Source organism: Bos indicus x Bos taurus, chromosome 24, assembly GCF_003369695.1.
Source record: "Bos indicus x Bos taurus breed Angus x Brahman F1 hybrid chromosome 24, Bos_hybrid_MaternalHap_v2.0, whole genome shotgun sequence".
NCBI lineage: Eukaryota > Metazoa > Chordata > Mammalia > Artiodactyla > Bovidae > Bos > Bos indicus x Bos taurus.
In genome coordinates this window covers 8559115-8576126 of record NC_040099.1, presented here as the reverse complement: position 1 = coordinate 8576126, position 17012 = coordinate 8559115, and the positions used below count along the sequence as shown (strand labels likewise).

The following is a 17012-nucleotide window of genomic DNA, read 5'->3' as shown; positions in this document are numbered from 1 at the left end:
TTTGCATTTCTCTGATAATGAGTGATGTTGAGCATCTTTTCATGTGTTTGTTATCCCTCTGTATGTCTTCTTTGGAGAAATGTCTATTTAGTTCTTTGGCCCATTTTTTGATTGGGTCATTTATTTTTCTGGAGTTGAGCTGTAGGAGTTGCTTGTATATTTTTGAGATTAGTTGTTTGTCAGTTGCTTCATTTGCTATTATTTTCTCCCATTCTGAAGGCTGCCTTTTCACCTTGCTAATAGTTTCCTTTGATGTGCAGAAGCTTTTAAGTTTAATTAGGTCCCATTTGTTTATTTTTGCTTTTATTTCCAATATTCTGGGAGGTGGGTCATAGAGGATCCTGCTGTGGTGTATGTCAGAGAGTGTTTTTCCTATGTTCTCCTCTAGTAGTTTTATAGTTTCTGGTCTTACGCAGCACTGTTTATAATAGCCAGGACATGGAAGCAACCTAGATGTCCATCAGCAGATGAATGGATAAGAAAGCTGTGGTACATATACACAATGGAGTATTACTCAGCCATTAAAAAGAATACATTTGAATCAGTTCTAATGAGGTGGATGAAACTGGAGCCTATTATACAGAGTGAAGTAAGCCAGAAAGAAAAACACCAATACGGTATACTAACGTATATATATGGAATTTAGAAAGATGCTAACAATAACCCTGTGTACGAGACAGCAAAAGAGACACTGATGTATAGAACAGTCTTATGGACTCTGTGGGAGAGGGAGAGGGTGAGAAGATTTGGGAGAATGGCATTGAAACATGTATACTATCATGTATGAAACAAGTTGTCAGTCCAGGTTCGATGCACGATACTGGATGCTTGGGGCTAGTGCACTGGGACGACCCAGAGGGATGGTATGGGGAGGGAGGAGGGAGGAGGGTTCGGGATGGGGAACACATGTATACCTGTGGCGGATTCATTTTGATATTTGGCAAAACTAATACAATATTGTAAAGTTTAAAAATAAAATAAAATTAAAAAAAAAAAAAAAAACAAAGGAAAAAAAAAAGAAATAGTCCCAAGAGTCCATGAATTAACATTAGCCAGCCATCCACAGAAGGAAGTTGCAGAATCTTTTTTTTTCTTCTATATAAGAGAATGTTTCCCAAGGATATAGTACACACTGTTACAATAAATCTGTCTAATCTTTTAAATTCTTCCTCCTGGAATCTCAGTGAGTGGGTGGCTGGAGTTGAGAAGATGGGAATGTATTTTTTTCTGTGTTCCCACTTAGTGGGAAATTTCTCTTGACTAGAGTACAACAATTAACCTAGAGAACTCAGGGACTCATTGCCAACATCTCATGACTAGAACGCCCTCATCGAAAACACTTAAGTTTTTCTATTATTTGTACTCTGAGTATTGTTCAGTTTGATAAATAATCGCTCAGTATCTGGAAGTCGCTTGTGTACTGAGAACTTGTATATTTATGATCTCTTTTAAAAAATGACTTCCCAGGTAGAAATTTTGAGATGACAGAGGGAAAACTGATCCTCACATAGAATGCTGCTGCTGCTAAGTCACTTCAGTTGTGTCCTACTCTGCGACCCCATAGACAGCAGCCCACCAGGCTCCCCTGTCCCTGGGATTCCCTAGGCAAGAACACTGGAGTGGGTTGCCATCACCTTCTCCAATGCATGAAAGTGAAAAGTGGAAGTGAAGTCGCCCAGTTGTGTCCGACTCCTAGCGACCCCATGGACTGCAGCCTACCAGGCTCCTTCGTCCATGGGATTTTCCAGGCAAGAGTACTGGAGTGGGGTGCCATTGCTTTCTCCGAAGAGAAACGATGAGATGAACTATTCTGATGCAGTGTTTTAGCATTTAGAATTAGTTCTAAAGTTAAACTGCAGATGGCACCTTTATCCCTTAGAAAGTGCTGGCTTTGTGTTGATTAATCTGAGTTTTAGTCTCCCTTTTAATTTAATGTAATTAATTTATTTTTAATTGAAGGATAATTGCTTTACAGTATTGTATTGGTTTCTACTAAACATCAATATGAATCAGGCATAGGTTTACCCATGTTTCTTGATTTGTTTTCAATATAAGAAGAGTTTTGCTTTGCTTCATTAAATGTTGTGTTTTTCTGTAATAAAATTAGATTTTAAATATTGGTGAGATGGTATCCCAAGTTGAAAATGCTCCAGTGACTAGCATGAGATAGAAATATAGACATGTACACACACACACACACGGATGTGAATATACGTGTATCCCTCAATTAACATAATGAAAAATTTCATGCAGGTCTGGTAAAGTGCGTGTGTGCTTAGTTGTGTTCGACTCTTTGCGACCCCATGGATTCTAGCCTGCCAAACTCCTCTGTGCATGAGATTTTTCAGGCAAGAATACTGGAGTGGGTTGCCATTTCCTGCACCAGGAGATCTTCCCGACCCAGGGATTGAATCTGCATCTCCTGTGTCTCCTGCATTGCAGGTGGATTCTTTCTTTACCTGCTGAGCCATCAGGGAAAGCCCATTTTATTGTACCTTTTGATCCCATCTCCTTGCTTTGCCCACGTCCCAGCTCCTGGCATCCACCACTCTATTCTCTGTTTCTTTTATTTTTTTGATTTTTTTTTTTTTTATTGAAGGATAGTTGCTTTACAGAATTTTGTTTTCTGTCAAACCTCGACGTGAATCAGCCATGGTTACATATGTACATCTCTGTTTCTTTAAGTTCAACTTAGATTTAAGCCTTTGATCCATTTCAAGTTAATTTTTGTGTTTTTTTTTTGCCTTTTTTTTTTAACTGTAAAGTATCTCTTTTGTGTTTGGGCAGTCCTATAACTATGAGAGAATCTATCTGTCTGTATAGACTCTAAAAACGCTAGTACGTTTCTACCTCAGTTCCCTTTGCAGGTAGGCTGCAGACCTTTGACATAGCCATTTGGATATTTTAGCAGAAGGCATTACTCCAAAAAGAAGAGTGGGCCAGAATCCAACCTGGTGAGGGGGGAAGACAGTGGATGTGGTCACATCTTGTTTTCAGAGCCAAAAGGGACCTCTTGTGTCTGGTGACACCACCCTGTGACTTGAGTTGGGGGTATTGAGGTCGTGCTGTGATGTCTGTGCCTAAACGGTGACTGCAGTATGGTGCTGGCAGGAAGACTTTCTGTGGCTTTATCTCTGGTGTTTCTGACTGCACGTTCCCCATTTGCTTTTCTGGCTCTCCCAGAGATTCCTTGTGCTATTAATATCCCTCTCTGCTTAAATGAGCTGATTCGGGTGTATTGTTTGTCAGTCACGTAGTTGATACCGGGATAATGTAAGGCAACAGGCAGTGGGGGCATCTGAGGACCAGTTCTGTGACATGAGGTGGGTTTTTCTCCTGGCTGTGTGCCTCTATGCCTTGGTCTCTGATCCTCTTGGGCATCTCCGAGCTTAACAGTATTCATTAAAGTCATCGCTTTTCTAATTAAATTACCTATATATGGCTTTGACTGTTGAAAGATGCTGAAAATGAAAGATATTGAGAGATGTTACTGCTGAAAGAGTAAATAGGAGTGAATCACAAAGTGACAAATATGTTGCATATTAAAAGTATATTTGTATAATTTTTTATTATTCATCATGTAATATTAACTTTAAATTTTAGACTAAGGGAAACTGTATATCTAGATATTATTACAAATTAATTATTTTTGCCTGGCAAAAAAAATGACGTTTATAGGTCTCTAAGAAAATACTAAGAAACTACTGACTAGATACTTTACAATGAAATTTCACACAGGTTTCAGAAATGAATTAATATCTATTGTCAGATAGTAATATTTCAAGGATTTTATTTCTGAAAAATATTTTGATTAATCTTCTTGTCTAGATGTTTAAAATTTATGCTCACTTATTTGATCATCATGGGACAGTTAACAAAGTATCAAAAGATTTCATGGAAATATAATCACATATTCATATCTGTTTATAAAACCATTTTGGTTCATATATATTTTTAGATCATGAAATATATATTTTAGCAGTTTGATTTTTAAAAGTTTATATAATCATATTAAAATATTGTATTTTTTCTGAGCTTTGTCTTAGTAATTTTGTTTTTTTAAAGAATCTGTGCATAAAATATGCAATATCCTTTAAAGTAAATTAGGTTTGTTTGTTTTTCTTTTTTGCTTTCTTGTAGTTCAAATATGAAGATAGTTTAAATTCCAATTATAAATTTAAGTATAATTGTCAATTTTGAAAATCTCTTTGAAATGTAGAACAAATGGATTAGGTCAGAAAATTCAGGATTTAAAGAATGCCCTTTGTTGCGTAAATTTAAGTGCTCACTGTCCTTACGGCCTAATGCTCGATACAGTCACAAATTTTTTTAATAAAGCTATGCTAAAAAAAATCCAAGCACCACATTGCTATTAAATAAATTTTTATGAATTGCCTGTTCTCTCACTTCTCTGACTAAATTGTACCCTTTTACATAATAAAATGTATAATTTTCTTTTACTAAAAAATAAATAATTATTCTATTTATCATATTATTTTATTAAATAAGTAAATAATAGTAACTTTTAATAACTGTATTTTTATTTAAGATGCATACTTAAGAGAGAAATAATGTAGTATTTTAAATATGACTAATCTACCTTAAATAAAGAATACAAATGATTATGTATTCATTTTAATATACTTTGCAAAATTCAATTATTTTTCTTTCATGAACTGGCTTTGGTTACTTATTCTGAATCTAGATATAATCTAAATATAGTTGTATCTTTATACTATATATTTTATACATCAAACTAAGATTAAAAGTTTGACATATCATTTGAAAGGTTCTTCTTGAACTTCTTATAAAACTCTTGAGTATATAGCTACCCCAATAATTTTGATGACATTTTTGAGGATCAGCATTTATTCTACAGTAACTATAAATCATTTTAATATTAATATGAGCTTCTTTTGCTAACATTATAATCTGATTTATTAAAGTGTGATGTTACAAGCTGATGCTGATTTCTCAACATGTGTAATTTTGAATTTATAAATTCAGACTTTTCTCAAATTTTCAAGTATCAGTTTTATATTCCAGTTATAAATATATTAATTCTCAAAATTAATTTTGAGAAAATTTGTCACTGTGCACTTCTTTACACAAATATAGTTGGTTAATATCCCTTAATGAACTTATTTTATTAAGGTTTTCCTTTTCCTTTTTGAAAATATCAATTACTGACAATATATTCTACTCATGTAATTCTAATGAATTAAAATTGTAAATACAGTGATTCTTAAACATTTTAATGAAGTCATAAGCAGTACAATTTTATTATATTTTCAACTTAAATTTACAAGTTCAAGTTAATACTTACAAATATTTAAATATGCCTTATCATCTAAAACTTCAAAAGCTAAATGCCAAACATGTATGTTAATGTACAATTGACTTTTATATATTCTTTCTATATTCAACACAAACTATTAGTATTTGGAAGCTTGTTCATTGTTTCTGTTCTTAGTACTATTCTTGAAATCCCAGACAGAGTTACTAAGGCAAAAATCACAGCATGGTAAACAACTGGGGTGTCATCAGCTGGCTAAGTCTGTGTATCTATCAGAATTTTTGGAGTCTTTTTGGGTCCTCAACTTCAACAGTTCAGGTTGAGAAAAATGAACATTTTTCTTTGTTCATTGCAATGTATTTGCTGTGTTAATAAGGGATTCCAAAATATAGTCCTATAAATGGTGCTGGGTTTTTTTTTTTTACAATTGAGTCTTTTGAGGTGAAGTAAAGCCATAGCAGGGGGAGGAAATGGGAACCCACTCCAGTATTCTTGCCTAGAGAATCCCATGGACAGAGGAGCCTAGTGGGCTGCTGTCCATGGGATCACACAGAGTCTTCTGGACACAACTGAAGTGACTTAGCATGCATGCATGCACTGGAGAAGGAAATGGCAACCCACTCCAGTGTTCTTGCCTGGAGAATCCCAGGGATGGCGGAGCCTGGTGGGCTGACGTCTATGGGGTCGCACAGAGTCAGGCATGACTGAAGCGACTTAGCAGCAGCAGCAGAGCCATAACAAATTCTTTCACATCCCCTCATTTTATGACTTGATTCATAAACTTGAACAACTGTTTAGTTGTTTAGTTGCTTCGCTTTGCAACCCTGAGGACTGTAGCCCACCAGGCTCCTCTGTCCATGGGATTTCCCAGGTAAGAATACTGGAGTGGGTTGCCATTTCCTTCTGCAGCAGATCTTCTTGACCCAAGGATCGAACCTGTGTCTCCTGCATTGGCAAGCAGATTCTTTATCACTGAGTCACCAGGGAGCGCCCTCAGTGGGCTTCTTACCCATTGACTGCATTAAACTAATATGTTATGGCCTAGTTGTATTTTAAATTATTTTCATAGTATTGCTAGCTAGAAGATTTATAGTTCTTGTAAATATGGAAATGACATTCTATTGGTAATGTCAGGCACATTTTCTATTTCTAAGACACTGCAAGTGACAATTTTGCCATGTGTCCACCACAAAATAACATGTATCATTATTTTTCTAGCTTCTTATGTTTTACCACTGTTTTTTCCCCAGCTTTGTCCACCATCTGATCCCCAAATTAAGCCTACGTATTTTTCATTTTGTTAGTATCATTTCCTATGTCAGCTCTCTTCAGCTGCATAAAAAGATAGTTATGAGTCAGAGACTCGGAACAACAGTGTATTTTGTCCAGGTGGATGCAAGGTCAGCTGACCTCCACTGGCCCAGCTGGGCTTGGCTTCTGGGTAAGGTTGGACTCAGTTCTGCTTCCTATGTTTATTTGGGGGACAGATGTTCCTGGGGAAGCTCTTTCCACATTGATGGCTGAGGCATAAGACAAGAAGCCTAACCACACAAATTCAGTTCAGATTTCTGCAATCCGTCACTTTATCTCATTGTCAAAGCCCAGAATCGAGGGCTGGGGAAAGCCCTGTCCATAGAAGCAGAGGAGAGAGAATGAGTATTTTTAACAGTAATCTAGTGGTGCTAGATGCACCCACCTGACGATGCAGGAGACATAAGAGATGCAGGCTTGATTCCTGGGTGAGGAAGATCTTCTGGAGGGAGGGTATGGTAACCCATTCCAGTATTCTTGCCTAGAGAATCCCATGGACAGGGCAGCCTGGTGGGCTACAGTCCATAGGGTCTCAAAGAGCCAGACATGACTGAAGCGATTTACTACGCACCCCATACAGTCTACTACATGGATGAGGACTGGCCATTTGCAAAGGTTGACCTTTGTTAATTACAACCAGAAATAAACCATTATTTTCAGTGACTCACTCTAACAGACATGTGGGCATGGGAAAAATAATCAGTGATGAGATATTAAAGGACCAGATTTTAATTCAAGTTTTGTCACTTATTCTACAAATAGAGAAATTAATTTCAATTATTTTAACTAATTTAAAGATCCCAGGGAAATTATTAAAACAGAATTTCAAAAAATACAGTATTTTTGTATCTCCAGTAAATGATTGATTACTTAAATCGTTAGGTGTGCTCCTTAGTATTCTCTGTCGTATCAAAGAATTCTTCCTATACAGTCACAATATGAAGTTGGATTAAAACCATGTTAAACTTAGAAACATATATACCTCCTTTGTAAGGAAACAATATGAATAAGAAGCATTGAAAGAAATGAATGAACAATGCAGGAGAAAGTAGGCAGAAAGTCAATTATTTGATACTGGCAAAGCCAAATTAAGTATATTTAAACTACTGTAACAGAGAAGGCAATGGCACCCCACTCCAGTACTCTTGCCTGGGAAATCCCATGGATGGAGGAGCCTGGTAGGCTGCAGTCCATGGGGTCGCGAAGAGTCGGACACAACTGAGCGACTTCACTTCACGTTTCACTTTCATGCGTTGGAGAAAGAGATAGCAACTCACTTCAGTGTTCTTGCCTGGAGAATCCCAGGGACAGGGGAGCCTGGTGGGCTGCCGCCTATGGGGTCGCACAGAGTCGGATACGACTGAAGCGACTTAGCGGCGGAAGCAGCAGCAAACTACTGTAAAGCCAGTTGGCAGAAAAACAAATTAAACTGACTCTTATCCAATATTTGCAATTTTTAATAAGCTAAAAGAAAGTTTTCTGTCATGACAATGATCATATATAAATATCAAAAATTAGAAAAATAGAAAATATAAAATTGAATGCATTCCTAAAATTGTTTTTAAATTGTAAGACTATTTCGCTTTTGGTTCTCTATTTAGAATGCGCTTATCTTTGGAAAAAGAGATAGAACGACTGGAATCGGCTTTGTCTGTGTGGAAATGGAAGTATGAAGAACTGAAAGAATCAAAGGCAAAAAGTCTGAAACAGGTAGGGAGGTGTACGATGTAAAGGGAGCATGAAAGTATTTTCTCTGTTCCATGTGTAACCTGGTGGGCAGAAGACTGAATAGACAGAGAAAAGGAAGTTAACAGATTGAATTCCCTCTGTAAGAGATATTTTAACTCCTGTATCAATAGTGGAATCAGTGGAATCAAGCTTGAGCCATAAGAAATCTTGTTCTACATTTTTAATGAATACATTAAAAATGAATACATTCATTTTTAATGAATATTTTAAAAATAACACACATTTTTAATGATCAACCACATGACACAATTAACTATCCAGTTCTGGCACATATGAGGAGATAGACAGCCAAAGATGCCATCATATCAGAGCATCTATAATAACCAGCTTTATCTTACTCTTTTATAAAGCTGTCTGAAAATATTCATTTATCTCAAATGTATTTAGGTTCTTTTCATATTGGCATTATAGTTATTCAGAATTAGCCATTAGCCTTTATACAATTCCTTTGTGCTTTCATCAATAAAATGCTGTCATGAATGCTTTCCATGATTTATTAATATTCATTATTTAAATAATATTGTGTGTATTCTGTGTGCTTAGACACTGTGCTAGGCCAAGTGTGTGAGATAGAATAATAAGCAGAGCAAAGGAAAGCAAAATATGGAGCAAAAGTACTGACACGCTAAATGCTCTCAAATGAATTACAGTTTAGTTCACATGTGTGCTATACATACACATATATGGTGGAGAAGACTCTTGAGAGTCCCTTGGACTGCAAGGAGACCAAACCAGTCCATCCTAAAGGAAATCAACCCTGAATACTCATTGGAAAGATTGATGCTGAAGCTGAAGCTCCAATACTTTGGCCACCTGATGCAAAGAACTGACTCACTGGAAAAGACCCTGATGCTGGGAAGAATTGAAGGCAGGAGAAGGGAAGGGGGCGACAGAGGATGAGATGGTTGGATGGCATCCCTGACTCAATGGGCATGAGTTTGACCAAGCTCCAGGAGATAGTGAAGGACAGAGAAGCCTGGTATGCTGCAGTCCATGGAGTCGCAAACAGTCGGACGCGACTTAGCGACTGAACAGCAACAGATACACGTACGATCTGTTGGTGTCTAAAGAAGCTGTGTATCAAAATATTATGTAACCATGCCTTAATCTAAAACACTGTTCCTCTAGTTCCATCAGAAGCAATAGTTTCTGTTTCTGAAATTCCATATGAATGTTGCTGCAGATCTGTTTCCAGCAAGTGATCAAGTGTGGAGTCATTGACCCAAGTCTGCCGAAATACGGTGAGGGGATATGCACGGACCTTTGCTGCCCCTTGTTATGGGTCCTTTGCAGGCATCCTGACATTCGTAGAGCATAGTTATCATCATTCACAGTCTCCTGCCTAAAAACCATTTTTTTTAAAATTTTATTTTATTTTTAAACTTTACATAATTGTATTAGTTTTGCCAAATATCAAAATGAATCCGGATAATTTCAAACTGTGAGAACCACAGACAGTTTGGTAACATTTCTCAATGAGACGTAAATTTTAAAAAGTTAAGCTAGATACAATTTATTTCTGCCCTATGGATTCATGTAATACTGTCAGAGGGTTTTTTTCCCATCTTAAACCGTGATTATGTATGTGATGTTTGCATGTATATAAACACATTTATGATGGATTCGGTGAATTTATATTTATATTCATAGGTACCTAAGTGAACACGATGTCTCTGGGTGTGAACACTGACATTAAATTGATGTTCTATATGAAAAATATCTCATAACGCAAAAAACATGTTAGCTTAGGATGTACGTGTATTTGTCTTAGAATGAGTTCTAAATCTGATTGAGAAAATTAATAAAGATAGAATGCATCTTTAATTGAAACCATGCATTTACAGTCTCCTGCCACTAGTGGGCAGTGCAGACTTGATAACAGCAACTTAGCTTTTCCAAAGCAACTGTTTTTGAAAAAGCTCATGGTTTTCAGTTGGTTTACAAAATGATAATTATATTTTAAAACATTTAATGATTTCTATTCAAAGGTGATATTTGAGGGTATCAAATTGGAAAATGTCTACTTTAAATTGCTTAACACAGCTTTGTTGATGAGAAAAAAATAAAACCAACATAGAATTTCACAGTGTAAATAGGGTCTATATTTTGATGCCCATGCAGAAATGTATATTAAAACATATGTGATCCTTTTACTAGATAAAATGATAGAATGTCTGGAATAGAGGAAGCTTCAAAATTGTTGAGGAAAATTTTTTTAAGTGTCTGAACTTTTGAATGCATCTTTCAGTTAAATGAACTAAAAATTTGAAAAATGAAGAAAAGTGGCAATGAATGAAAAAAAGAGGATGAAAAGTTAACAGATTTAAAAAATATTGTTTGAATTATTTACATGGAATTATTTTTCTAAAATATGTTTGTTTGTTTATTTGGCTGTGGCAAGCCTTAGTTGTAACATGTGGGAGCTAGTTTCCTGATCAGGGATGGAACCTAGGCCTCCTGCATTGGGAGCACAGTCTTAACCACTGGGCCACCAGAGAAATCCCTACATGGGATTTTTTTTTTCAATATTTCTTTCCCTGTTCTAAAAGGGAATTTGTGATATTCAGAGACTTTGGAAGTCATGTAGTATATACATATAATTTACTTTTATAAAACATTATAGAATGTTTTAAAAAAATTAGACAATAAAAATACTTAGTCACATGTAATTTTTATATATTCTTTGTTTAATTGTTTTATAATAGATTGTAAGAGACAGGAATCTTACAGTACATTTAGAAGGGTCATTGTACAGAGTTATAAGTGTGAAATATTTAAAATTCAAATAAGTTGATTGACAGATAAAGTTAGCATGATACATCCTCTGGAACTTCATGTGAATTCTCCTTTCTTACTCCACTTCTCAATAGTTCTGATAAATGACCCTTCCTTTCACTGTAGATTTTCATCTATAAAAGTTTTTGAATATTGCGTAATTCTTTTTAAATGCCTGAAACTTACAAACAAATACCTGCCTGGCTAAAAACTGCTAATGGAGAGATTAGCAGTTTTTCGAGTTGGAAACAGATGTGCTTAATAGACCAAGTTTTTTTAAAATGTATTTGAAAGTGTGGTGTGCTTTAGAGGGAAATCATTCTTAAATTACTGACATTTAGAGAAGAGTAAATATGAGAATTTAATTGTAAAATCTAATAGGTATTTAAAATGCAACTTAGACAATGAGCAGCAGTAGAGACGGTTATATTCAAAATGCTGTTCCCATGCTGAATTTAATACTCAGTCAGCTTTCCCTCTGTGAGTCTGTGAATATTGATTTGAAATTGGATTATTAATTCCAAGAGTGCCGTAATGCCCATTCTTATGGAACTCATAATATAGAGAATCAGATATTCACATAAGTATTATCAATTACAAATAAGTATGATACCTTGCTGAAGAATTGATGCTTTTGAACTGTGGTGTTGGAGAAGACTCTTGAGAGTCCCTTGGACTGCAAGGAGATCCAACCAGTCCATTCTGAAGGAGATCAGCCCTGGGATTTCTTTGGAAGGAATGATGCTAAAGCTCAAACTCCAGTCCTTTGGCCACCTCATGCGAAGAGCTGACTCATTGGAAAAGACTCTGATGCTGGGAGGGATTGGGGGCGGGAGGAGAAGGGGATGACAGAGGATGAGATGGCTGGATGGCATCACTGACTCGATGGACATGAGTTTGAGTGAACTCCGGGAGTTGGTGATGGACAGGGAGGCCTGGCGTGCTGTGATTCATGGGGTCACAAAGAGTCGGACACGACTGAGTGACTGAACTGAATTGAACTGACTGATAATACCTTGCTTTAACAATAAGTAACTAATTCTTTACATAATTGAAGCTTTTTTTTTTTTTTTTTACCATATGTAGAGAAAACTGCTAGTATTTTAAAATTGGCCTTAAGCTAAATATGAAATTTTAACTTTTAAATCTTTCTTTGAAAATTTTGTTTTTTTGTCTGGTGTCTTTTTAGGGACTTTGTTTAGAAATCTATCTTCTTGTGATAATAGCAACATCCCTAGTAGTTTATCAGTTACAGTGTTCTTTTATAAATATTTGTTTTAAATACTTGTAGTGTTAGTCGCTCAGTCGTATCCAACTCTTTGTGATCTCATGGATTGTAGCCCTCCAGGCTCCTCTGTCCACAGAATTTTCCAGGCAAGTATACTGGAATCGGTTACCATTTCCTTCTCCAGGGGATCTTCCCAACTCATGGATAGAACTCCAGTGTCTTGTGTCTGCTGCATTGGCGGGCAGATTCTTGAACACTGCAGCACCTGGGGAGAGTAGGTGAAATCCTAGACTAGTTTTCTTATCACCTGAGAGGCTGCTGCGTACATCGCTGAAGATTTTAGATTTTCCAGGGCACTGAAGTGAACCTTCACATCTATCGTCCCATGCATCATGAAAATCTGTTCAACTTGTTCTTTGCAAGACATAAATTAGCTTATCATGAGAAAGAGTGATACTGATAAAATACCATATTAGAATTCTATAAATGTATAAGAACAATGAAGCCTATGGGACATCACTTTGCTCATACAAGTGCCTTCAAGACCTTTTAAAACAAACGTAGTTAAGAATAATGTAAGCACTAAATTATGTAAGTCAGAATTAATTGAACTACTAGTGGATAATTTATGACATCGTCAAGGTAACCCTCAGAACACTGATATGACTGACTTAACTCTGAGGCTATTATAAGTATTATGAAAGAAAATTAGGCTACTCAGAACCTACTTTACTTGTACTAATAGAAACATAAAGTGGTAAAGAAAAATGATAGGTTGAAATCAGATGTTTTAGTATCTGATTAAGTTAACCAATACTAATTTAAAATTTTAAATATATTACAGAGAAGTCAGCTGATATTTAATTAGCCTACACAAATGAATACTTTGAGAATGATGATTAAAGAGAATTGTAAAGATAAAAGATAAGATCTCTAAGGGAGTTACACAGTGGCCATGGCTAGTAGTCTATCTGTGAACATCTTTATTCTCTATTCTAGCTGACAGGACACTTTCCAGCGATGCATGCCTCATAAATCCAAAAATTCTGGTTTTATCTTTTCCTGGAAGAAATCCCTATACAGGGATACTCAGTTAAGACCATTCTGGAGATAAGGAGCCAGCTTTTAGTAAATAGCATGAGCTTTTTTTTACTTTCGAGGCAGTTTTCATGTTGAAAAGGAGATTGGATCAAGGCATTCTGCTCATGTCACCTCTGCTATGTATATACTGACGTCAAAGGTATTGATTGTATACACCTGAGTGAAGGAAGCAGCTATGAAACAGGAATGCGTAGTACACCATTTAAAAAACTGTGATATAAAGAAATCTGAAAAATTTGTGCCCATTATCCAAAGATCCCCTGGAGAAGGAAATGGCAACCCATTCCAGTACTCTTGCCTGGGAAATCCCAAGAACAGAGGAGCCTGGTGGGCTACAGTCCAAAAGAGTTGGGCGTGACTTAGCAGCTAAAGAACAACAACCGCAATACTGTATTGTTAACTACAAGTACTATGCTGGACTCCAGATCTCTCGAACTTATTCATCTTGCTCAACAGAAACTTTCTATTCATTTAAACACAATTCTTCATTTTTCCCTCCCCTGCTCCTAGCCTCTGGTAACCATCCTGTTCTGCTGCTGCTAAGTCACTTCAGTTGTGTCTGTCTCTGTGTGACCCCATAGACGGCAGCCCACTAGGCTCCTCTGTCCCTGGGATTCTCCAGGCAAGAACACTGGAGTGGGTTGCCATTTCCTTCACCAATGCCTGAAAGTGAAAAGGGAAAGTGAAGTCCCTCAGTCCTGCCTGACTCTTAGTGACACCATGGACTTCAGCCTACCAGCCTCCTCCATCCATGGGATTTTCCAGGCAAGAGTACTGGAGTGGGGTGCCATGGCCTTCTCCAACCATCCTATTCTACATTTCTGTAAATCAGGCTGTTTTAGATACACCTCATATGAGCATCATGCTGTGTTTTCTGTTATTGACTTATTTCACTTAACATAATTTCCTCTAGGTTCATCCATGTTGCAAACGGCAGGATTTCCTTACCTTTAAGGCAGAATGAGATTCCACTGTATGTATATACCTCATTGTCTTTATTCATTCACTATTCATGGCCATTTGGCTTGTTTCCTTTGTCTCGGCTGTTGTGAATAATGCTGCAGTAAATATGAGGAGGGCCTTCCCTGGTGTCTCAGCAGTAAAGAATCCACCTGCGATGCAGGAGCTGAGAGTTCAATCCCTGGGTCAGGAAGATACCCTGGAGGAGGGCAGGGCAACCCACTCCAGTGTTCTTAGACAGTTACCTGGTGGGCTACAGTCCCTAGGGCTGCAAATAGTCAAACACGACTGAAGCGACAGCACGCGCGCGTGCACCCACATATGTGGGTGGTCTCTCTTAGAGACCCTGATTTCAATTATTTTGGTTATATATCCAGAAGTGGGATTGCTGGATCACATGGTACTTATATTTTTAATTTTTGAAGGAACCCCTGAACTGTTGTCCTTAGTGGAGATTTCCCCTATACCTCCTGTCCCTGCCCATAAAAGCCTTTCCAATGGTCAATATCACTCAACAGAATGGTATGCATTTTACCAAGGATGAAAGTACATTGACACGTAATCACTCAGAGTCTACCATTTACCCTAGGGTTCAGTCTCAGTGTGAATGTACCATAGGGTACGTTCTATGGGTTGTGACAAATGTATCCTGATATATATCCACCATGATGCTATCAAATGTAGTGTTTTTTACCATTTTAAAAATCCTCTGCTCCATGCATTCATCATTCCTTGCCCCACCCCTTCCAACACCTGGTAACCACTGATATTTTATTGTATCCATAGATTTGCCTTTTCGGAATGTCATAGAGTTGGAATCACACAGTATATAACCTTTTTAGATTGACTTCTTTCATTTAATGATATACTTTCCTCCATGTGTTCTCATGGATTAATAGCTCCTGTCTTTTTAGTACTAAATAATATTCCATTGAAAGGATGTACCAAAGTTTATCAATCACCTGCTGAGGGATATCTTGGTTGCTTCCAAGTTTTAGCAATTATGGACAAGGCTGGTATGAACTTCTATGTCCAGGGTTTTATGTGGTTTTCAACCCCTTTTCCCTGGTAGCTCAGCTGGTAAAGAATCCACCTGCATTGTAGGAGACCCCGATTCGATTCCTGGGTTGGGAATATCCCCTAGAGAAGGGAACAACTACCCACTCCAGTATTCTGGCCTGGAGAATTCCATGGACTGTATTAAATCTGCCTGTGGTGCAGGAGACCCAGGTTCGATCCCTTGGTTGGAAAAATCCCCAGGAGTAGGAAATGGCAACCCACTTCAGTATTCTTGCCTGAAAAATCCCATGGACAGAGTAGCCTGGTAGGGTTGCAAGAGTCGGACAGGACTTAGTGACTAAACCACCACCTCCACAATCCCTTTTCATTTTTCACAAATTTGTTTTTAATTGGAGAATAATTACAATGTTGTGTTGATTTCTGCCATACAACACACATGAATCAGCCATAAGTATACATATATCTCCTCTCTCTGGAACATCCCTCCCACCCCACGCCCCTCATCTCACCCCGCAAGGTCATTTCAGAGTACGGGGCTGAGCTTCCTGTGTTGTACAACAATTTCCCGTTTTTTTTTTTTTTCCTACAAAAACCCCGTAGCCAAGATCGCTTCAGTCACGTCCAACTCCCTGCAACCCTATGGCCTGTAGCCTGCTAGGCTCCTCTGTCCATGGGGATTGTCCAAGCAAGAATACTGGAGTGGGTTGCCATGCCCTCCTCCATGGTATCGTCCCTACCAAGAATTGAACCTGAGTCTGTTATGTCTATTGTGTTGGCATGCATGTTCTTTACCACTAGTGCCATCTGGGAAGCTATCTTTTTTACCCGTGATAATGTATATATTTCAATGCTATTCTCTCAATTGGTACCCCCTCTCCTTCCACCATTGTGTCCCCTAATTATTACCCCCTGGTAAATGGGTTCCGGTCTTAGATTATTTTCTAGGCCACGGATCACCTTCTAAACAGCAGCGTCTGAATAAGGCATCCTCAGGGCTGTGTCCAGGATAGCAGCTCCAAGTGTGGCACGTTATGTGGGAGGAACTGAGTGTAGCTGCTCAGATGAGAAAGAGCTCTGGACGTGGTGGAGACTCAGAGCATCACACCCTCTTCTTCTAGGCTCTGGTGCATCCTAATTAGTACCAGTAGTTTTAAAGAGAGTGGAGAAATCATAAAGACAGAAGGCTCCATTAGCTGGTATTTTTACAGAGATCATATGGGAGAACTGAAAAGGCGCAGATGACACGCTAGAACAAAGAGTATTCTTTGAAATGCACTTTAAAATGTGTAATTGTCACTTGAGGCAATTTTCTTTTGTAATATAGTTCTGAGGTTGCGATCAAAGCCAATGGAATATATAATTCTATATTCACGTTAACATCATCTAGCATACACAAAAGGAGGTGCTGATGAAATCTCACGAGGGTTCTCACATGGATAATCTGGATATTATAAAAGGAAGAGTAAATAATCTTTTTCTTCAATTGTACCAAGTTAGCAAAATGCAGTAGATTCAACTGAAAATAATTTTTTAAAATATATATGTCTAGGTATCTCTTGAAAGATTTTGATT

At 37.4% G+C, this 17012-nt stretch overlaps 1 protein-coding gene across 1 annotated transcript in view; it reads left to right on the top strand.

The window, feature by feature from the left end:
• Positions 1-17012, top strand: part of CCDC102B (coiled-coil domain containing 102B) — a 277418-nt gene that overhangs the window by 46160 nt on the left and 214246 nt on the right. Inside the window, exon 4 of the mRNA XM_027525911.1 lies at positions 8209-8317. Within this exon, the coding sequence (XP_027381712.1) occupies positions 8209-8317 (109 nt within the window). The remainder of the gene's footprint in view (positions 1-8208; positions 8318-17012) is intronic.